The following is a 23,037-nucleotide window of genomic DNA, read 5'->3' as shown; positions in this document are numbered from 1 at the left end:
GATGGTGCGGATTGCACATTGCAAAACACCTGTCAAAGCCCGCCCTCAGCACGCTCTCAGCAGTCGAGCAAAAAGCTATGGCCGCCAGTGAATGCTCCCCATAGGGAGTATCCAATGGGGTTAATATCTGTGTGCGCGACTGTTGAGCGGGAGCTGATAGCAAGCTTCGAGAGTTTTTTTGCAACGTGCATTGGACACCATCAATAATGCCGGTTTTAGTAGCCTGTTAATGTAAGCTCGCCATGAGCGTGCGCTCTATACATCGCCCTCAAATATGGCGCCCAGTGAATACCCTCAATAGCGGGATTGATTTTTGAGGTGTATCGGTATATATACCGAAAACAAGTAACCCCTCTTATCGTCCGCAGTTTTAATAAATTCTCTATCATGCTGCATTATAAATTTTCAGAGACCGTAAAAAGAAAGAGGTCTCGCTGTTTATTTGGAAATCGTGCACTCAATATTTGGTTGCTTGCTGTCAGCAGGGGCTGAATCTGGAGACCTCCTCGTTGTAACATTCTCAAAACAACCAGACCGTAGCGCTAGCTATTCTAATGCACCTCCTAGAGGTCATCGCAGGTTACAGCTTGGAAACGAGTGGTGGAATTTCGGTCGGGGCAGGAACTTGTGTTCAGTCAGTAAATACACAACCCCCCCCCCCCCCCAAAAAAAAAAAAAAAAGTTTGATGCAGCACACGTGTCTAGTTTGTTCCCTGCTCTTTCCTTCCGCAGGTGCTGAGGCACACAATCCAGCGCCGTAGCCTTGTTATTGAGAAGGTGATGCTTAAAGCCACCACCACGTGTTCAGCGCTAGAGGTCCTAGAACTCGCTGATACTGTTCTGACCAAAGTTGCTTCTGTAACACTAAGCCAGAACTCGACTTTTTTTAAACTTGATCTGTACCACTATGTACCACCATCCAGGGCTAAGAAACGTTGCTCACTTTCTTTTCAGTCGTGCAATGCAATCACAAGCCGGCGGAGCCAGCAAATACAACCGCCTAACTACCTTAAAACGACTCCTAAATAAAGAATGACGCAACATTCGAATCAAAAACGTGCCCTCGGAAGATAGTAATTATATGACTCCAAACGTCTAGTGCTCACTCCTTGGCTGGCGGTGCTTGCTGTCTCAACGACGGTGCATGGAGCGCGTCTCCGACTGCTTGGGGAAGAGGAGATGAATTTGCGAGGGAACGTCAGAAAGACGAGCTACGATTGAAATGCTTATTGGATAGACGCAAAGGCTGGCTGCCATTGTCTCTACTCCCTGTACAAAAGTGTTGGAACGCCGAACGCCGTTGGCGTTCCTGATTTGAACTCAGATCGGCGTTCGAACGCTTTTGAACAGGGAGTAGAGGTCAAGGCAGCTAGCCTCTGCGTCTATGCCCATTACTAAAGCTGCCTTGGCATTTACCCGCTCATCATTTCAATCGGAGCTTAGCGTTCTGACATCCCAACGCCGTCTCATACCCTCCTTTATTTCGGAGTTGAAAGCGCAATTTTATTTTTGTACTCGAAAAAGTAAAGAACGCGTTCTTACGTCTCACAGCAGTTCTTGCTGCTCCGCATAATCGTCTTTATTTTGATATATGTTAGAACTTCTAGTTTTCTAGAAGGCCACTTCATAAATAAATTAAGTTTCTAAATTAGTTCTAGGACAATTGCGGTTGGTTTTATTGGGATAATACTCATTTAGTCTTTACTGGGTGTGTAATGATCATTACACCGCCACAGAGAGCATTGAACTGCAGAATAGGCCTCTTATGTCCACGCTTCTGGCCTCAAGATCGCTTGTTCGTCGTTCTGGTTGGTATATGCCAAAATCTCATTGGTTGCCGAGCGACACAAGGTGCCCGAAACTCTCCACGCTTTGCGTTTCCCGGGATCTCAAAATAATGCTGCGGGCGCACACCTGAGTGTGTATTAATCTTACCGACGGCATTTTAGCAAGTGCTAAAGGCGCACAGTAAGGAGGTGGCAGTCCCTTCTCGCATCACCCTTTTAGCACACACAGTCATCGCTGGGGTCGTCATTGAAAGCGCAGCACCGCTGACGGGTTCCACGAGGAGAGCAAACCACGGGTTGTAGAGGAACGAACAGCCAAAGTACGTCACCGCGAAGGTCAAAATCGTAAAGAAATACGAGGGATAATAGGGCGTTCATTTTCAAGGTCCAGCCGTACACAGGGAAAACGGGCAGCTCCGCACCGATTCATCTGAGTGCGTACACAAGACCTATTATCAGTTTAGATGCTCCAACATCCTCTGCGAACCACGTGTTGTATGATACGTAGATTGAAAACAAAGACCCAATAGCGCCAAAGGGCGAGTACCACCAGTTCCGGATAGCTGAAGAGAACAGAGATGTCCCTGAAGAAGTTGACTGATAGCTTTTTCATCCGAAGCGTGGGAATGCAGCAAAGGAGCACAGTGTCCAGCATATGAAGCAGCGCAAAAAGGAAATAGCTTTGAAGCTAGCCCGTTCATTTTCCCCTCTCTTGGTTACCAGACGTATTATTCAAGAGAGCGCTGCCAACAGAAGTGATGTTTTCAAAAAGAAAAAAAAACTGGCTTCCTTTAACTTCGCTGTATTAGGTTTAATTCGTTGGTCACGAAAGGAAGCATTTCTGTGGTTTTGCAACGCACGTTGAGACTGAGTTCAAGAGATTTGCACTTCCTACTGAGCGGGCTACCCGACCATTTAGCTCTGGTGTTTTGATCATATGTTCGCTGAAGTAGAAAAGGCGTAGAAGAGGATAGCAGGCACTTAGAACGTCAGCAAGACCTTGATTACGTTTTGCGTCCGGTCAAAATTGTACCCCATCAGAGGCTTCCACAAAATGTTGAGTAGAGTTGTGACCGTCAGAATGTAGGCTATGGTCTCTTCGGAGATACCGTTTTTCCGACCAATTGCAGACCCGCATGACATTGTGCGGCCCCGGGCTGTAGAAAGAGAGACAACACATTTGTCCGTTTGGGCGGAATTCCTGTTCTACATATTACTGAGTCTGATGTGTGAATATAGGCAATGTTATTTATCCATATCCATGTATTTTTAACCACTAGTTGATATCTTATGGATACAGAAGCGGATGATAGGAATCAAATTATGTCGAGAAACATTTTACTGAGACTTCTCGTATCGTAAATTAGATACACAAAACAGTAATCCTCAAAATTGAAAAAAAGCTCAAGGTACACCTAAGCATTTCTTATGAGTTGTGAATGCGAAAGCATCCAAGCCGCTCGTCCGCTCCCTTTGTCGTCTGCAGCGCACAAGCGCGCGCGCGCTTCGGGATCTTGGAGGCCATGGAACCGAAGGCGCGCGGAAACTAGGAGCCGTTTTCGCGCTTCCTACTGATGACGTCAACTCACTCCATGAGACAGTTAATGCTTTCAAATTCTCATATGATAAAAATAGAGTTATGCAAACGTATGTGCCATTCCTCCTCCCTGGTATACGACTGGGTGTACTTCAATTATATTTTATCTTAAACTACATTGTAAAGATCTTGGCATTGAAAAAATTAACTATATGCATGACGAGTTGCTTCTAATCTAAGGGCTATATAAGATAACCAAACTTCGTTAATATTAAAATTGGTTATTGAGCTAGTGTGTAATGAAAGCATACTCGAGTCCAGATTGGTATGCGAAAATGCTAAACTGCTTGAAAGGTCGTTTCAAGCGTCGGCCCTTTTTATCTTTCAATAACAAAATCACGATCATGAACCTACTTACCGAGCAATTATGCCTTCTTTTTAATATAGGAACCGTAACTACTGGCAGATGAGAACGTCAGAGTGTGACGCTCCAACTCGCGGCCTCCAGAACGCACCCCTTGCCCTCCGCAGGGCGTTGGTTCCTCGCGCAAGTTCGAGCTGCGGAAGATGAAGACTTGCACGAGACGCACAAGACTTGGACAACTCGTTGAAGGTAGGAAGATCGCGATGGTGTGAAACTTGTTCCACACCAGGGCGAGCCTCCTGCCTCCGATGAGTTGTCCAAGTCTTGTGCGTCTAGTTCATGGTGTAAGATAATACTCTTCAGGTGAGGACAGCGCGCTCCTCGCGTAGTGCAGATGAAGTTCGCTCAGTTCACCCTCTCTCTTTCTCTCTCTCACTATGGTTTCAAGCGGCGCCGGAAGATGACTCGTCGACCCGTGGGCACGGCAAAGACGGCTCGTGCCGCCTCATGCTCCACACGCGCAGAGCTCCTGCGAGGTTGTCGCTGGTGCAGAAAGACCACGGTGTACCGGGGAGTCATAGCAACGAGATCATTTTTTTCGCTCTCACACAGTTTCGCCGTTTGGCCGCCGGCGACGCTGTCAGCCGCGGGCACGGTGGCAGCGGAATGATGCTGCCGTTCGGATGCCCGTCGAACGAACACTATCTGATTTCTCCCACCCCGCGTTCAGCCCCTCCGTGTCCACACCTAAAGAGTGTATCTTACACTGTGATCTAGTTCAAGCTGGTGTGAAAAAAGGGGTATAAGGCATATCGTATTCCATATTGCCGCCCAACACAAAAACAAATCTAATAAACACAAGCATTGTATCGGGATGAATCGTGGTTCAATACAAAAAGTTATCGGGCTTAATGGGCTTATCAGATGATAATTAACTTTCCTTGTATTACAATTATTCCACTAAGCCTATATTGGGATACCATAACTCCAATAAACAATTCCTTTTTGAAATGTTTCAATAGGGGTTTTCATACTCATTTAAATACAAGCACCGAACCAATATAGACTCCTGGAGTGCCAGACTAGTACGCTGTGCAGGAATGCAAATTTTATTGTGGGAAAGGTTGTAGATAGTCAAAATGAGCAGTACGCCATGAAACTTACGAGTTGTGAACGTATTTCAAACGTTCTAAAAAAAACTCTCAAATACGAGTCTCTCATCAAAACACTGTTTATGAAAGATTCATCTTGCGTCCTCCTTCTGTGCCATACTCTCATATCTGTTCTGACAGAAGGGGAAGGAAAATATAGAAGAATTGGAAACGATTTTTCATAAAATATTGGCACGGCAATTTCTAGCTCCATTTCCCCGATTGCTTGAATTGCGCCGCCATTCGTAGTCGGCAGAGACGATATGTCAAATGTGGGAAAATAAAAAAGAAAGATTAGCATTGCCTCTGACGCTGTTCTAACAACATCCCCAGTCCCATCTGCTCCGGCCTTTGCTCTGAGTAATGAATGTTTTCCACTTTTCTGTTGAAGTTCTTTGACCTTGGAGCACGTATAGACCCGACGATAACAGCGGCGATACACGGGAGTGAGCCCGTTCCGGCCACGCGCGTGGTGGGCTCTGCAATTTTGATAAAGACTATGCAGCTAGTTTGACCTATCAAAATATAAAGTTTAGATATTTCATCAATATTATGCAATGATAAACTAAGTAAAAGTAAGGCGACCTCTATGTTGGGTAGATTAGTGATTGGGTGCATCATAAAAATTTATAAGAAGCACTTAACTTCTCACTAGGCATTGAAGTTGATACATAACTTCGGTTGTTAGCTGCCTGAGATGTCAATAGTTACTGACGAAATCACTATTGTGGCCTGATTTTAGTCATGTTCTCTAATAAAACGAACCAAGAAAAAAAGAGATCCGGTAACTTTGGCGACCGGCTCCGTTCCAGGGTCTCATAATAAATAAAGTTAATGGCAGAACCTTTCCACTTGCTTATTACGGGAACAGAATGTGCGGATTGCAGAATACCTTTACAACGTTTACTGGTATGCATTTAGTAGTTTCAAGCCTGGCATCCTCTCGATAAACTCAGATGTGCCTTCTGTGACGGCGGAGCCGTCGCCGAATAATACACGAAAGTCGGTGTCATGCGGCTTTCCAAGTTTCTGCAGCCGTGCACACAATTCCGTCGCAGCTGCTGCTTTTGAAACAATATTACAATCGTTGCATTTTCATCGTTTTTTTTGCATTTGGTTTTAGCGAGTTGTTTAAAGGTCGTTTGAGCCGAGCTTGCCACAGTAGCAATGCGGAACGCAAGTTCGTCTGTTTCTTTTGCAGAAGTTCGTTGTGACGTCAGAAGGCCGAGCACTGATTGGCTGTGGTTGAAGCATAGTGGGTGGATCCCAAGACTGCTTGCTTCGAGATCTATCCACTGTCCTCGAATCAGAGCCATTCAGAGCACGGCGTCTTTCTGACGTCACCGTAACTCCTGCACAGGAAGCAGACGACTTGCTCTCCGCCATAAGCTGCGCTTCGCGATTTGTTTTTCTATATTTTTGCACGCGAACGGGTTGAGCATCCGGCTACCATAAGGTCCCGCAGTACAAGCGCTTTCGTGCGTCAACCTGTTCCCAAAGCATCAGGAAACATTTCCTCGTCATTTATTTAAGCAGAGTAGCGAATGGCTTCGTTCCGATTGAGTAATAACCATACTCCGATTAAGATGAAGTCCGATAACAGCCCACGCCATGATCCGATGGCGACAATGAATCAGCGCCAAAAGTTAATCGTCAAGGCACTCGTATTTTTTGCGCGTTTGCTACCGCAGGCTAAATTTACCCCTCACTGCAAAAAGTGCGAGGTCATGAAGCCGTCGCTCTGCGTGTTTGGTTGAGCCGGGCATTGCAAACGCACGAAAACTACGAGCGCCGTGACGAAGCAATTCGGCGCGTGTTGATTTACTCTCGTCAGATCGTAGCGGTGGTGGCGGTCCAATTTAAGAGCGAAAAGGAGTATAGAAACCCCCAACTATAAGTAATATGGAGTACAAAGCTAGAGAGCCGCTGTAGCCAATCAATATTGCAGGGTGGCTTCGACTGAGAGAAAAAAATCTCACATTTTCAGTCCTGGTAGAACCACATTGCCCTCACAAGACTGGCGGAAAATAAAAAAATAAAAAAAATTATGGGCTTGTTTTTGCGGCGAGCTGGATAAAATGTCCTGACATTAGCAGACAAGTCACATTTTATTGTTTCGCCTCACTTACCAAAGGCTGTGGACATAACACTATATGTCGCATTCACGAGTGAGCAATGTAAAATGCCGGGTCCGCACAGAAGGGGCAATGCTCTTTGGCTAACTATGGGGCTATTTGTTATCGCCTGAGCTACCCATCAGATGAAAAAGTTGTTCAAGGTAACCTTTTCTTTGCCTACAAACAATTGAATCACATAGATGGTGTTCATTAAAGTGCATAAATATAAATGGTGTTTTATGCCACCGTGTTCGAATCCCACAGAACGATGGTGAAAATTTCGGTTAAAAAAAGAGTGTTATTTTTTAATGGTCCCCGCCTGGTGGATAGTTGTCACGTAAGAAGTTATCGTAGAGAGCACACATTAAAAAATGCCTCCATTGTTATTAGCTCCCAAAAAAGCTGGTATCTAACTAAGGTTGAAATTAACGTAACCTTGCCATCACAAAGTCCGCCGCCACGTCTTGTTATAATGAATGATCTTGAATATTAAAAACAAAATTCCTTTATAGTCCGCAACGCTTAGAATTTCAACTTGCGAATATGTAAAGCTCGCGGACTACAGTCAGCGAAATAGTGTACTTTGCATTCTAGAACTATGACGCCGCGTCAGTTTGTGCTGAATGCGCCTAAAATCCTCAAGCGTTGGCGGGAATCGCAAATATTGTACAGCCGGCAAAATGTTACTCAAGGCAGGTCTCTGCTTCGTAATTGCCTTAGCTAAAAAAAAGAAAATACATAGAATATAACAACCATAAAAAGGACAAGAGAAAAATAGATTCAGTGGTGCGTTTGAGCACTGGCCTTGCCGGCAAATGATTAATTTGCATGCATGTCCCATCCCGGCTAAGTCGCAATAAAGTATGGCTACTGTTTCAAAAAAAAAACTCGGAAGAGGCAACTAAAACTGCTTACGTCTCGCATTCCTACACGGAGCGCATTCCTACAAGCAGCGCGCCACGTCTTTCTTTTTCACGTGGCGCTCCGGTGCTGACATCCCGCTCCCCCGCTGCGCAGGGGCGGCGAACGCCCGCCGGCTTCACGACTGCTTCCGTGACGAAGCACGTGCGTTTCTGTGGTTTTCTTTGTGTATTATCTCTGAGTCCCGTCCGCGTTGACTTTGAGCGCCCCTGCCACCTTCCGTGACCAGGCATCTGCGTGGCTGTCGTTTCCTCGGCCAATAAGAATTTAGGTGCCGTCTTTCGCTGCTACAGATAACGTCTTCAGATAACCACGGCTTCGCTTTATGGGACCGTTAATGCTTTCGTATTAAAAAGACTTTCCATTGCAATGTAGTCAACGGTATGAAGTCTGTACGCCCGCGCGTATACATCAGTGACTAAGTTATCAACGCTTGCTGTCTTTACTTTTCAAATTTCCGCAGAAAGTTTTTCTCTGTGCTGTTTTTGAGGGTAGGTTGACACTTGCCTAAGGTGAAAGAACTAAAATTATAATATAATCACAGCATCTTGTTCGTAAGTCCCCCGCGCTAAACTTTAATTTTTACACATGATTGTCTTGTTTTCTCTCGTTTTTTTTCAGGGAAGGGTGTCATGCAAATATTGTAGGACTAAGCCGCAATTTGTGTTCATCTTATTGCATTTCAATAAAGAAAGTATTGGGCGAGATGACAAAATTATTCCGTGGATGTTAATTGGAAATTTTAGATGTGTGCAAAGTAATTTTGTCGAACCATCAAAAAGCGTCTAAGCCCCCCCCCCCCCTTCCCCCCTTCACCCCCCCCCCCCCAACCTCTCCAAAAAAAAAAAAAACACTTCGCATTTAATTTGGTAGAGTAGAATTAAGTTCAAAACATTTTAGATCCCACAAAAGGACAAAAATCTTTCATCATAGTGAAAATCTGGCTCTCCCAGCTCAGAACATTACCAACATCTTTCAATAGGGGCGTTGTTTTTTTTTTTTTTTTTAGAATGACAAATGTTCTTTTAAGATTGGAAGCGTTTTCATTCGTTTAGTAACCGGTCCACGCTCTGAGGCGACATCAATTTTGTCTGGACAGCCCAATCTGTTGTAATTCAGAACGTGCGACTTCTTTAAATTTCAGCGGCATGAAATATATCAACCTGGATATGAGCCGCAGAAATATTCGTCGTGTCCGTCAAATTTCGTAGTTTTGAGTGGAAGAAATATCTGATTGCCATTTACCTTTGAGTTTAAACTATAAATTTTTTTATTAGAAAATGCAAAATAGCATCTTACGGCAACGGCTATATAAAATATTCTATATACATATCAATGCTTGTGCGCATGCCTCTTGAATGTATCTGTATCAACGTATCTGTCTAAAAAGGCCTTAATTTTTTTAGCTATTATATCCGTGTTTTTGACTATTGTGTATATTTTATGTTCATATGAATACACAACGCACCCATAGCCTAATTAGCGAAGTCGCGGCTTTTTTGTAGTTGACCTTGAATACCATAACTGAGAAACCTACATAAGGAACCAGCATTAATAATATTTATGCCTCAGTCTGTTAAACAATTTTTTTTTTATTTCTAAGTTTTCTTAACAACATGACAAATTGATAACCGAGTGAAAAGAAGACTTGCAAATCTTCAGGAGGCTGTTTGTTTAAATCCAGGATGCTTGAATGAATTCTTATGCTTTTCAAATTACATTGCTGAGCGCGCAGGAGCAGTTGCCTCTTTGTTTGCTGTAAATGCAAAAATATAAAAGCAAAGTTTGCATTAGGCTGAAAATGAGTAAATGTACTTGTTAACTGCGTCGTAAAGGGCTACTTACACTCCAAGATTGATAGTTTTTATCGTCGTTAACGAAAAAACATTATCCCTCGGGATTATCTTAAATATTTTATGATTGGGAACAGCGCATTTGCAGAGAAAAACATTATTTCTAAGACGCCAGATTTTATACTCCTGCCTGAATCAACGACGTGGTTGGCGAAACGATGCTGTCCTCGCCTTTTTGGATGTCTTCCCAGCACACGTTTTAACTGACTTTCTCTTTTTTTCTTAATCAATCATGGAAATAACGGGCGCTCTTGAGTGTCAACTGGCCAACCCTAGGCCTATTTTGCTGTACGCTTGCACCTGCACTTTCTCCGGATATAGTAGACGCGCCACTTTTTAGCTCGGTTTTTCTTTTTCTTTTTTTTTTGTAGCCATGTATTTAATGATTATAATGTTTTTGAATTAGGCAAAAAGGAAAAATTTGCATTGAAGACTGATCAGCGGCTCAGGGGCTAAACAAAACTGTTGGTCGCTCGACAATGAATATTTTTTTCCAGTGAGTTTCCACGAATGCGAACATCACATCCCATGGCCTTGCTTCCCGCTATGGCTATTTTCGGAGGCCAAAGTTGCAGGCGACCAATATGTTTAGTACCTAACTTTGCGCGTATTTCGTCTTTTTTAACCATCCTTGTTTGAGTATTCCCTAGTGCGGGGCATAAAAGGCAACGATGTCAATGTATTGTGACGGGCGGAACCAAGTTGAGCTGTCCTTCATTTGTAGTTTTATTACAGCTCCGCAGACGGCGCTCGTTACTGGAAAAAAATCCATTGCTTTCTCGAAGTCCGAAGTCCGAGCCGTAACCAACATCTCAATGGGTCCCATTCCTTTCGACGCTCCCAGCACAACGTTTTTGGCTCAATCAGTTCACAAGCTCCGCGAAAGAGCAGCGTTCGAAATCGGTTCTTCTCTGTTGCCTGTCCGCGAGCCTGTCGGGCGGATAGCGTTCCAAGCGCCACCTCCGTCGAAGAAGGCAGCCAAGCAGGCATCCAAGGAGTAACTTGACTTTACCACAAACTTTGTTTACCATAAAAAACAGGGTACAATTCCTTTCCATCGCAGATAATGTGCATCCAACGTTCCACCAGTTACGCCGCTTCTGTCCATCGGGTGTGCTGATAGTGCAGCGAGTACCACCGAGCGGACACGCCGCCATATCTAGCCGCCAGGCGCCGCTATATTTCGTGTAAAAAAGAAAGAAAAATAAAGCAAGAGACGGCTGATGCCTCGTTCCTAACGCTTCCGTGCTTTGGATTTCTATATTTCAGGGTCAGCGGTGTTGTACCCTTCCGATGGTCCTAAAAAACGTGTTTGATGAATGCTATTAACAATTATTACAGACATTCAGCTAGCAACATCCCTATCTTTTTAAAGGGACACTGACACCTCCAAAATTTTTTTTTTTAATTTTTTGCCCGGGGCTTCATTATGGTGTCGGAGGACTACCCAATTAACATTTTGCAACAGAGTATCGTATTTTTTTAATAAAGCCAAAAGACGCAACTGCTCGAAACCGAAACCGAAACCTGACGGAGGTCGGAGAAGTGGAGAGAAGAGAGTGGAGTGGCGGAAGTCACGTGGCTGCACCCGACCGTGTGTGTGTGTGTTTTTTTTTTGTTTTTTTCTCCTTCCCGGTAGCAGACGACACGCGAACTGCTCGCCGTGGGATTCTTTTGCAGTTATGTATGTTCCGCTCGTTGTTCTGTACTCCAAGATGAGTTGTTTTGTACATTGAGAAGTTGGAGATGAGTAGTGAGTGCCCGTGGTGAATTTTGATCGGCTCCGAAAAGAATACACCCAAGATGTTGCGTGAAGAGCTGGCTAACATGTCCCGCGTCCGAAACAGAAGTGGCATTGTGCGACAGAGTTTCCGAAAGATCAACGGGATCGGGACCAATGGCTGGCTGCAATTCCTGTAGACCATTTACGGGCACCTCGGAAAGCGGACGCTACCTGATTTATATGCTCCTTGCATTTTGTGGAAAGTGATTACATTGAGTTCGCAGGTGTCAAAAAGGAAATCCCACACCATTTAATTCAGCGACGTGTCGTCCACAAAATTTGTTTCTTATTTTTTTTTTGTTTCTTCAGTAATAATTGTAAAAAAAAAAGAAATGTAAACATCAAAAAATATTTAGAAAAAAAAAAAAAAGATTTCACGGGGGATCGAATTAGGTCCTACCGCGTGTGAAGGGGACGTCTTTCCCACTGAGCTACTGGGGCATATCGAAAATGGGGTATCTCTTTCCTTAGTAATAATTCAGCCGATAAACTGTAAGTTGGAAAGTTTGCTGCCGATTTTCCTCTAGCAAAAGCACTCCCGGGTCGAAGTCGGGATGCACCACGCATTCGCGACATTCTCACCTAGTAAAGAAATCGTACGCGTGCATATTCCACTCGAAGTAGACACGTCTTGCTTGACGTTTGCGCGAGCGATGTCTTCAGCCACGAGAAGGGAGCGACGGCTCGGCGACGTCTTCGTGCAAATCGGCTTGGTGGTCGGGCGTGTCGTACGGGATGAATACCAATTCTTTTGACCAGTCCCAAATTTCTCTTTTAAAGGCAGACAAAATTCGCCGGTACCGCGAACGACAGTTCTGAAATAGAGGTCCCACGCCCGTCGTCCGCTGCCATCGCCGTCTTTGCGAGTCCCACGATACGCGAAACGACGCACGCACAGAATGCTTCCGGTTGTCTGTGGAACTTTTTTTTCAATCAACGTATTTGCAGCTTTTTAGAAGCCACAAAAAATGGGTTTTATATTTTTTTCTATCTTTAATATTGAGTGTGTGCTTTCAGTGACCCACGACTTTGATTAAATTTGGTGGTCGCATCGATACCTTAGAAAACGGCCCGTGACCGCGGAAAAGAGAGTGAGCGAGACTCGAACCGGCCAGTTCTTGATCGGCGGTTTTCGGGCGGAAAAAAACCGAATTTCAAGCCGCAAATTCTGTTCTGGGTAGTTGAGCTCTCATATGTCACGTACAACTAAAAACCTCGGCGAGCATAAATACCCTGTCAGTGTCCCTTTAATGCCTTCTTCTTTTACGTCACAAAAAAAGCGAGGAGCAGTCCGTATTGGGGGGAGGACGCAGATCTTTCATGGGCTCTTTCGCACGGTAAGGAAAAGTATCGAATTATTGATGCAATGAAATCTGAGACGAAATCTAGAAGATGTAAAATGTATATTAAAAAAACTAATTACAAAGAAAAATATAAACAAAAACAGCAATTTTTACAACAAATACTCGGGCACACTTCAGTCTAACTCAGTTCAATGTGTTGCGCCAGTAGTGGTATCTTATACCCGAGTCAGAAAGGATAATTTTAGTGCACTTCAACGGTGTGCACTTCGCCTTTAGTGTCCTTTGTGTAGTGTGCGTCACGGCTTCTTCCCGAAGAACACACTTGGCTGCAAGTGAGTTTGCGTCTTCTTCTTTGTCTTCCTTTTTCTTTATGTTACTTTTTGAGGACCAATCAGAATCATCCAATTGGCGTAAATATTGTCAATTAACGGAACGTAGGGAGAACACCGGCACGTTCCTCCGCTGTCTTGAGAGCATCTGGCTTTGTCCGGAGGGTCTGCCGGAAACTTGCAGCCAGTCCTGGTTCGGGTCTTTTGTCGAAGAAACCAGGTCTGGCTGTCGGTCGCTCCTCCCGCGAAGTCCTCCACGCTCTCCGCTAACCAAACCGAACACAAGGAGAAGGCAAGTTCCTCTTCTCCTCGTCTCGGCTCCTCTTCAGCGTTGGCTCTGGTAAAGGAGAAACCGAAAATTTATCGAGGCATCCCTCGCGACCTTACTGTCACCAATGGACTCTAATACCCCCTTCCCCTGTTTAACAAGGCCAGTAAAAACAAACTTCAAGTCGACATTGTAATATCATCCTGCTGCTCAGCCAATAGTAAATTAGGTTCCGTTTCGCTCAGCCAATGAGAATTCAGGTGCCGTTTATCGCCGGTTTCACTCCATGACACCGTTTTATGCTTTCGCATTAAAAAGCGCAGTAGTTCGGCACATTCCTTGCCTATTTTTCCGTGCGTAGTTGCTTTTAGCCGGGGAATTTAGCAACGAAAGACACAATACGAGCCCTGGCGTCAAGCAAATTTTTCCCGAAATATTTTGGGGGATATTTGGCATCACGTGAGCTATTACGTCTTGTCATAAATTCACCTAACACCACGACTTGACCCGTGACTTAATATCACGTGACCTCTTTTTCCCCGTTAATATGAGCGGGAAAATTAGGGAGCAGTGTTCTTCAGTGTCCGAAATAACGGCAAAATGCCTTTAAAAATGTTTAAGGAATCGCTCGTTAAATAATAATAATAATAACAATTTATGTCTTTATTTTGCCAACAGCATACAGTTGGAAGGTGAAAGAAGAAAAAGCTGTAACACAGCTTGACTAGTCCCGAGCCACGTAAATAGCAGCTGAGACGCGGGCACCCAAATTATTTACAGGTAATTAGGAAATAAACGAAATTATGAAGAGATCCTTCAGACGAGAGAAAAATCATTAGTATCATTATGTAATGCAAAGTCAATTTGAACAAGCAACAGCATGAGCAGACAAAACGTGGCAAAAAACAACTTCAACCCTAAAAAATTCAAACATTTCTTGTATTCGTTTTGGTTTGAGATGACTATATTTAACACTCATCTTCTATTAGGTTTGGTTTGAGATGAGTATGTTTAATTCCCGTTGGCTGCTCATCGACACTTAGTTCAGCTCTATATTTCCCACTCTGAACTGATTCAGTGTAATGAGAAGGGTGTATGACGTATCGTATTGTCCATAACTAGTTCTAAATATAACGCATTATGGAAATTTGGGGATGTAAGTCGCTGGCATATTTTCTTCATTTTTTTTTTGTTGTGAAAAGCGTTTACTTCTACAATGTCTCACAAAAGAAATGTATCACAATATGCTTACCTTAAAAAACGTGTGACAAATATAGGAGAATATAAACACTTATATATGCCTTACGAAAGCGTTAACACGTCTTAGATGAATTATATAAGTTATCATATGTTGATTGGACGAATCATATATGTAGGATATGCCAGCTGAACGAAGGAAGAAATAGTAAGACAGAGAGAGTCACGAGGGAAAAACACACGCACTCCGCTGGACTAACAACCATTTACTGAATGACATATTTTTCCTCGTCAACTTTCATTTAATGGAAAACTTCTTTTCCTTCGTCGACTTCAATTATTGCCTAGATAAAATATTTGTCCCTCGTCTTCATCACAACAGTTAGAAAAACCTTGCATCCCCAGAGATAACGTCTCCTGTGGGCTCATGCCGGCTATTTTAAAAAGGGGGTGTTTCCTGCAAATACTTCTTTTCTTTTGCATGTACTACAATGGAGGCAGTGCTTACGCAATCGTCCTTCTTCTCCTCAATGGATAGGGACTCTAGAATTTTCATTGCGATCTGTTTTTTTGTGTCTAGCCATGATGGTGATGTTTGAGAAACAGGGAGCACATTGGCATTCGCGACAATGCGCTGAAAGGTGGCCCGCTGCTGCAGTTATGCTCACGGAGGCGGCGTGTTCTCACGTGCGGTCATTGCCACAGCGCCCAGTTTGTCCGATGTAACATTTCCCACATAACAGCGAAATATTGTAAACAACAGCGCTTTCCCATGGGGCGTATTCAGTCCTGTGTGCGGTGCCACACGTGTTCTTTTCGTTGTTGTCGTCCTCACTGTTAACCTTGCGACATATGGCATATGCCTTATTGGGAGCTGAGAAAGCGACTTGTATTCCATGTCGGCCAGCGATCTTTTTCAGGCGATGTGTAACCCCGTGGACATATGTCAACACAACTAGAGGTTTAGGAGGTATATTTTTTTGGTGGTTGTGCAGTCTCCCGTGATTTGCGTCGTACTTGCTTGCAAATGCTTTCACAAACATGTACAAGGAGTGTGCTCGTGTATCCGCAGTCTTGAAGCCTAGAGATCTGTGTTTAGAAACGGCGCTTGAGCCTACGGTGGCAAGATTTCTGTAGTGCCGCGACGAGAGCTGTAGTAGCGGATCCTCATTTAACAGTTTTTGAATGTTCGGGAGCACTCGGAAGAAATCCTTTACAGGATCTAGTTTGATACATCCAGCATACATGTGTGCTTCTGAACTTCAAGGAAAGATCGAGGAACTGAATACGAATCTTCCGATACGTAGATGACTTTCTTGTACTGAGCAACTCTGAAGTCGACGAGCGGAGTGATGGGTGTTTAGAAGTAGCCATGCGCAGTTTTGACTAAAGCTGCCCTCGACTTTCCTTCACCCATGAACGTCCTGTAAACCGGTGTATTCGGTTTCTCGATCTTTCTTTGAAGTTCACAGCACACACGTATGCTGGATGTATCAAGCTAGATCCTGTAAAGGATTTCTTCCGAGTGCTCCCGAACATTCAAAAACTGTTAAATGAGGATCCGCTACTACAGCCCTCGTCGCGGCACTACAGAAATCTTGCCACCGTAGGCTCAAGCGCCGTTTCTAAACACAGATCTCTAGGCTTCAAGACTGCGGATACACGAGCACACTACTCGTACCTGTTTGTGAAAGCATTTGCAAGCAAGTACGACGCAAACTAAGGGAGACTGCATAAGCACCAAAAAAGAAGCCTCCTAAACCTCTAGCACCTCTAGTTGTGTTGCCATATATCCACGGGGTTGCACAAGGCCAGAAAAAGATCGCTGGCCGACATGGAATACAAGTCGTTTTCTCAGCTCCCAACAAGGCATATATGTGCAGCAAGGTTAACGGTGAGGCCGACAACAACGAAAGGAACACGTGTGGCACCGCACACAGGACTCAATACGCCCCATGTGAAAGCGCTGTGGTTTGCAATATTCCGCTGTCATGCGCGAAATGTTACATCGGACAAAGTGGGCGCTGTGTCAATGACCGCACGAGAGAACACGCCGCCTCTGTGCGCATAATTGCAGCAGCGGACCATCTTTTAGCGCATTGTCGCGAATGTCAATGTGCTCCCTGTTTCTCAAACATCACCGTCATGGCTAGACACAAAAAAACAGATCGCAAGTAAATTCTAGAGACCCTAGCCACTGAGGAGAAGAAGGAACATTGCGTAAGCACTGCCTTCATTGTGCTACATACAAAAGAAAAGAAGCATTTGCAGGAAACACCCCCTATATAAAATAGCTGGCATGAGCCCACAGGAGACGTTATCTCTGGGGGTGCAAGGTTTTTCTAACTGTTGTGATGAAGACGAGGGACAAATATTTCTTCTAGGCAATAATTAAAATGGACGAAGGAAAAAAAGTTCTCCATTAAATGAAAGTCGACGAAGAAAAAGATGTTATTCAGTAAATGGTTGTTAGTCCAGCGGAGTGTGTTTGTTTTTTGCTTGTGACTCTCACTGTCTCGCTATTTCTTCCTTCGTTCAGCTGGCATATCTTACATGTATGAATAACCAACCTGCTCAGCTTCAGGCAATTACAACGAATCATATATATGAATTTTTTCTTTTTAAATAAGGTGAATGATCTCTGCTCGTAATTGCATACATCGAAGAAAACCTGAAGACGCCATTGATTTGCATCGGTACTGGTTGGAATTGACCACGGAAATATTGCAAATAAGGAAGATAAGTAGGCAAACACGAGTTAAGTTGAGTAAGCAAAGTTGATCCCTGTGAGAGGACAACTGCAGTCAACTTACGCGTTATGACTCCATGCCTCGAAGTCCTCCAATGCACAAGTACGTGTGATACGAGGCACAGGAGAGCGCATCCCGCCGCGAACACACCGAAGTAGAAAAACATCCACCGGCCTCCAAATTCGGCGAATGTCATCCCACCGACGAAGTTACCAAGCGACATCCCTGGAACAAGAACATTTTCACTGAATTTAAGGGGCATATTGTTAGTAAAAAAAAAAGAAAAGAAGAAAGTCACTTTGCGACGTAAATAGGATACTGTGTTTTTGGTGAACGCATATAAACCCCGAAAATTACCTGCGAAGGCAATTTCATGAAAAAAACACATTCTGAATATTGTTTACCTTTAAAAAGAAAGGAAAAGGTCAGTTAAAAGGGAAAATATTGTAACGAAGAAGATGCAGCTAAGCGTCTTCTTCGCCTGAGGGAGCACGATAATGAGGTGAAACGAAGCTGCATCCAACTCATCCGTTCTGACGTATTCTAACCTGCTCTCCTGCACACTTTCGCTTCTTGCATGTATCAGTGCCTCCTATATACTTCCAGCGCTTGGCCGAACGGCCTGCCGACGCTGTTGAGCAACCGCTCGTGGCGACCGCGTGAGGGCGTTGTGTTAAGAGGGTCTGCCTAGATCATCTAAGGGAACAACTCAAAACACGGAGAACGTTAGCACCTAAATTGCGGACGCCTACTGGGCAGATGCCTCGAAGGTGAGCACGCCTTGCGTTGTTGTGGTCGAGTGGAAAGCAGACGGAAATGACGTGACTCTGCTCGAGCAGTTGGGAACACTCTCAAATCCAGGACACTAGACTAGATGGTCGCGCACCAGTCACCTAGCTGTGTTTAGAGATTTGTGTTTGTTCTTTGTCCCTCTTGTTCTCCTTCTCCGGGGATTATTTTTGTCATTCTTGCCCAGCTCGCTTCCAGCTTTGCATTTAATTCCATTTAAAAATAACCTTAAAAATTGTAAGGCTTTCACCCTTTTTTGTGTTAGACTTTTGGCGGCTGATAAGACCTGTTTGCTCTACTGACGTACTCCTTTTTAGCTCAGTTGGTAGAGCGCTCCACTGGAAATGGAGATGTCCCAGGTTCAATACCCGGACCAGGCGCATTTTGTCGGTCGCGCACCCGTCACCTGGCTCTGTTTAGAGATTTGTGTTTGTCCTTTGTCCCTCTTGTTCCCCTTCTCCAGAAATGAGTTTCGCCGTTCTTGTCCAGCTCGCTTGCACCTTTGCATTCAATCGCATTAAAAATAATACCCTAGACAGGGTTTGCATCGCCTACTTTGGCGCATTTTGTCTTCCCGATTCGACATGGTTTCCGTGATCTCGCGGTGAAGATATGCTGAATGAACATACGTGCTACTGAAATGTGTGCAATATGCGTTTCAAGAAAGGCTTTACTTTATTGTATTTCTTTGGCGGGTGGGGCAGAGAGGAGGGGGGGAGTGCTACGGCGTCGACTCATAAGATACGTCTGTTTTCAGTGCAATTGCATAACATTGTAAAGCAGAAAGGAAAGAACGTTGCAATTACGACAGAGAGTACAGGGGATTCTTTGCAGCCACTACCGTGTGTGTACAGTGGGTACAACAGTGCCAGCTACCAAAGACCTTGTTTCAGTGACGCGCCGAAATGGTTGCAGTTCTGACGAAGGCGGCGGCTCATTCTTTTGCCAACATTTTTCCAGGCAATGAAGGGATGTAAGAAGCCAATGCTAGCATACATATATAAACATGTTTGGCCATTAAACGAATGATTGCGTTGTTTCGAGTTTTGTCTTCGTTTTAACGATGCACATCAATATGGAAAGAGGCCTTTGTGAGGCACTCGCGCCTGGTGGAGCCTATTATGTTGTAGGGTCAAGTCCATTATGTTCACGCTACTGGCTTTGGGATTGGTCCTTCGTCATCCTTGTCTGCTAATGCAGCAATCTTATTGACTGGAAAGCACACTTTGCTCCTTAAGGTATTACAGACTATGGCTTACCTGAGTGGGCATTAAACTTACCAATGGCTTCGTAGCAAATGTTGAGGATGCACAAGACGGATGCCGCGGTACCTTCCGGCGCCACCTCTTTAGCGAACACAGTCATGGCGGGTACCCCGAGTGGAACTGCAGCCCCGATGACGGGTTCGACGAGTAGCGCGAACCACGGGTTGTAGAGAAAGGCAGTGCCAATGTACCTCACACCGAAGATCAAGAACGTCAATATATACGAGGGATAATACCGCGTTTGTTTCAGAATCCAAGCGGACGCGGAAAAGAAGGGCAGTTCTACGCAAATGCAACTGACTGCTGATATTAATCCAATTATCAGTTTAGAGGCTCCTATGTCCTCCAAAAACCACGTGTTGTACGACATGGCGATTGAAATACAGGCCCCGAAGGCGCATGTCCAGAAGGCGAATACGGCCATTTCGACATTGATGAACGCAGCAGAGATGTCCTTGAAAAAGTTGACCGATAGCTTGGGCATCCGAAGAGTGGGCATGCAACAGAGGAGGACACTATCCATAATAATGACCAGTGCATAGACGAAGTAGCTCGGAAGGTAGCCTGATCGTCCACCCGTCCATCGGTTGGCTGCATCAATTAATGCTCCCACGATAGGACCAGCGGCACCCATACCGATTGCCCCTCCCATTCGCTGCCATCCGAAGTCCCTCACATTTTCACCCAGTATCTCTGAAACGCCGGCGTCAGATATAACAACCACAGCCCCCAAACACAACGACGCGAGGGCATGAAACACGGCATAGAACCACACAACTCGTTGATCTGTCAAACCTGCTTGGCAAGAGCACTTGAACTGACAGGCGCTGCTGTGGTAACCAGATGTGCCATTCCAGAGAGTGTGGCAAATGGTGGAAGCGTTCTGAAAAATGTAGCTTACATCGATCTCGGTGAATTCGGTGGTATACGTTGGACACGAGACGAAACACTTCTCCGGCGGTTGGACGCACACAGAGATTGAGTTGAAAATCGTTACGTTTCTTTCTGGGCATGATACCTCCCCGTTTGGTTCGGCCGTTTTGATCATAAAATCACTGAAGTAGAGAAAGCCGTAGAATAGAACTGCAACCAATTGAAGAGTCAGCAAGATTTTAGTTATGCTTTGCGTACGGTCAGCAATGTATCCCATCAAAATCTTCCACGGAATAGAGAGGAGAGGTGTGACTGCTAAAATGTAGGCCATGGTTGCTTCAGGGATTCCGTTTCTCCGACCAATAGCAGACGCGTACGGCAGAGTGCAGCCCACGGCTGAAAATGGAAAAGAGCACGATTTTCTTCGCATTTGCAACAACAATTTTTGATTGCTAGGGTCAGATATGCTATAATTGCAATATTATAACACTTTATGCAGTCAGATGTTTTCAAACAAGTAGTTAAGGGCTTAGCTGCATGATATACAATGATATACAATCAGAAACTTCGAAACAAATATAAAACCTCTCTACCGTAATATCTCGAAAGATAGTCCACTTAAAATCGAAAGCAAGTCGGGGAAAATAAGGAGTAAGCTAACTTTCGGTGCAGGATAAAAAAAAAGTTGGATAAATCTGCTGTTTGAGATTGTGTGACTTTCGAAACTTCTGACTGCAGAAAATCAAAGACGACAGTTCTTCTCAGTCAGCAACGGTCGCTGATTCTCTGACATAGCTAAGTAGCAGCATTTCTGCCAAGGTCACCTTTGGCCAGGTCCCTGCATTTCTAAAAGTGGGCTATCTTTCGGTGTTCTTTTTTTAAACAGCAAATCTTTAAAAAGATAAGAGGTGGGTTACCGTTCGGGAGTGGGGTATCTCTAGAAATATTGCAGTAGATCGCGAGAGATACATCCCACTGGGACATGTATTGTAAACTGCCAGTGCAGTGCGACCCATACTTAACGCCGCCACTCGAACGCCCGGTTTTCGCGGAGCGGCGCTATCCTGGCGGCAGCCGTTTGAACTAGTCGCGTCAAGTCACGTGAAGGCCATTCCCAATCTCCGGACAGGGGGAATGGGATGTAGTAGGGCCACCGCTATGGGCGTCTCACTCTACGGATCGCAAACTCATATAGTCGGAATCGTGTTTTTTTTTTCTCTTTTTGTGTGCGCTTTTTTTTTTTATTTTAGCAGCGCCTTCAAGCTTCCTCCTCTACGATGCATTATAATTTTTTTTTTGTTATCAGGAGATTCATTTACGCCAACGTGCCCGTATCTTTGAACCGTCTATGCTTTTCAGCGGTATTCCTTCCCTTCACGATGGCTAGTGTCTTTAAGAAATCATGGGGTGGCGCACGGGTGGCCTATTGGAGTGACGCGTCACGTGGAGCTCCCGCTTTTTGCCCCTTTCTGACATTTTCTTCGATCTCTTCGAGCTCCTTTTTGCTACCTGTCTTTTCGGCACGGTAACCGTACCCTGCGGACCCTTTTGTGCATGGTGTTGGCGTTTTTTCTGGACTGTTTTGCTCAAGCCTTCCTCCCGCACGTTGCGGGAGAGAACCAAGCCTACTTGTCGCCGGGGAAGCATCGGCGGCGTGCGAGCGCTCCCTCTCCGCCGGGTGCCTCCATGGGTACAGCTACGATGAGAGACACTGCGAGCTCTGAGATCACCAAGAGCCAGCGTACCGAAGATAAATGGACGACCATCGTCCGCGATAATATTAACCGCACCGTCAAAAAGTCCACGGCAGCCCCCGGCTGCGAAGACCGAAGCCGCCGTACTGAAGAAACAGGATGGCGACGCTGCCTCGGCTCCCGCCGTCAAGAAGTGGCCCACCGCAGCTAAGCGACGCAAGGGTAAGAGGACGATCCCTCTTCCTCCTCTCCCCATTGTGTATTAAGTCATGTTCCGACCCCAGGGACTCGACTTCTCTGAAGTTTCGGCAGCCGACGTCTTATCAGCAGTCCTTTCGCAGCTCGGCCTGTCCACCACCTCCTAGACTACTTTATTGCCTGCGCGCTTCGTCAGCTGACGTCATGTCCGCGGGTCCCGCACGGGTGCTGATTGGATGCGAGTGCCTCGTCAGCGTTCGCGTGAGACTATGATAGGAAACGAGCCCAACGCGAACGCTGACGTGGCGCTCGCATCCAATCAGCGCCCGTGCCAGAGCCCCGGACGTGACGTTATGTGATGAAACGCGGAGGCTTTGCTGTCTAGGAGGTGTTGGTCTTTCGCCGCGCGAAGTCTGCTCCCTCGGTAAGTTTCGTATCAACCCGCGCAGCAACACGATTATGGTCAGCACGCCGGACGATGACAGGCAGCTAGCCTATCTGCATATTCGCCCTCTGGTGATCGGTGGTAAGACGCACGAGGTAACGGCTCACATGGCCACTCCAAGCGACTTGACACGAATAGTCGTACCGAAGGCCCTCTCCTTCGATGGAATCAAGGATGTGGAAGAAACCTGCTCAGCTGTATAGAGCAGAACCCGTTATGGCAGCTGCTCGCAGCGCGACGCATGGGCAAGTCACGAGGTTTACTGGTTACCATGCAAGGCAAGAGGATCGCTCTACTTCAATGGGTTCACTCTCTTCTATTTCCTGTACAGAGATAGAATCGAGGCGTGCGTCAACTGTATACGAACGGGTTACCGGGCCGACGTGTGTCCATATGCCACCCCAGAGCAGGT

General features: G+C 45.3%; 1 protein-coding gene and 1 pseudogene across 1 annotated transcript; both read right to left on the bottom strand.

Moving 5' to 3' along the window:
* Nucleotides 1-1,945: 1,945 nt before the first annotated feature.
* Nucleotides 1,946-2,478, bottom strand: LOC115332877 (annotated as a pseudogene).
* Nucleotides 2,479-2,768: 290 nt separating this feature from the next.
* On the bottom strand, nt 2,769-20,619 carry LOC121835231. Its single transcript, XM_042289225.1, has 2 exons — nt 19,431-20,619; nt 2,769-2,944 (listed from the first exon to the last, which is right to left on the bottom strand). The coding sequence occupies exons 1-2, from the start codon at nt 20,617-20,619 to the stop codon at nt 2,769-2,771; spliced, it is 1,365 nt and encodes a 454-aa protein (XP_042145159.1).
* Between the last annotated feature and the right edge of the window lie 2,418 nt (nt 20,620-23,037).

The sequence above is a fragment of the Ixodes scapularis genome, unplaced genomic scaffold (assembly GCF_016920785.2).
Source record: "Ixodes scapularis isolate PalLabHiFi unplaced genomic scaffold, ASM1692078v2 PGA_scaffold12__126_contigs__length_90152505, whole genome shotgun sequence".
Classification (NCBI taxonomy): domain Eukaryota; kingdom Metazoa; phylum Arthropoda; class Arachnida; order Ixodida; family Ixodidae; genus Ixodes; species Ixodes scapularis.
The sequence above is the reverse complement of the archived record's forward strand: the minus strand, read 5'-3'. Positions and strand labels throughout refer to the sequence as shown.

Bases quoted from the DNA above. Each gene is read 5' to 3' on its own strand.
- LOC121835231 (XM_042289225.1), bottom strand. From the start codon at position 20,619: ATGGCCTACATTTTAGCAGTCACACCTCTCCTCTCTATTCCGTGGAAG. The intron at 2,945-19,430 runs GTAAGTTTAATG...CTCTTTCTACAG, and splicing joins CATTTGCTACGAAGCCATTG to CCCGGGGCCGCACAATGTCA.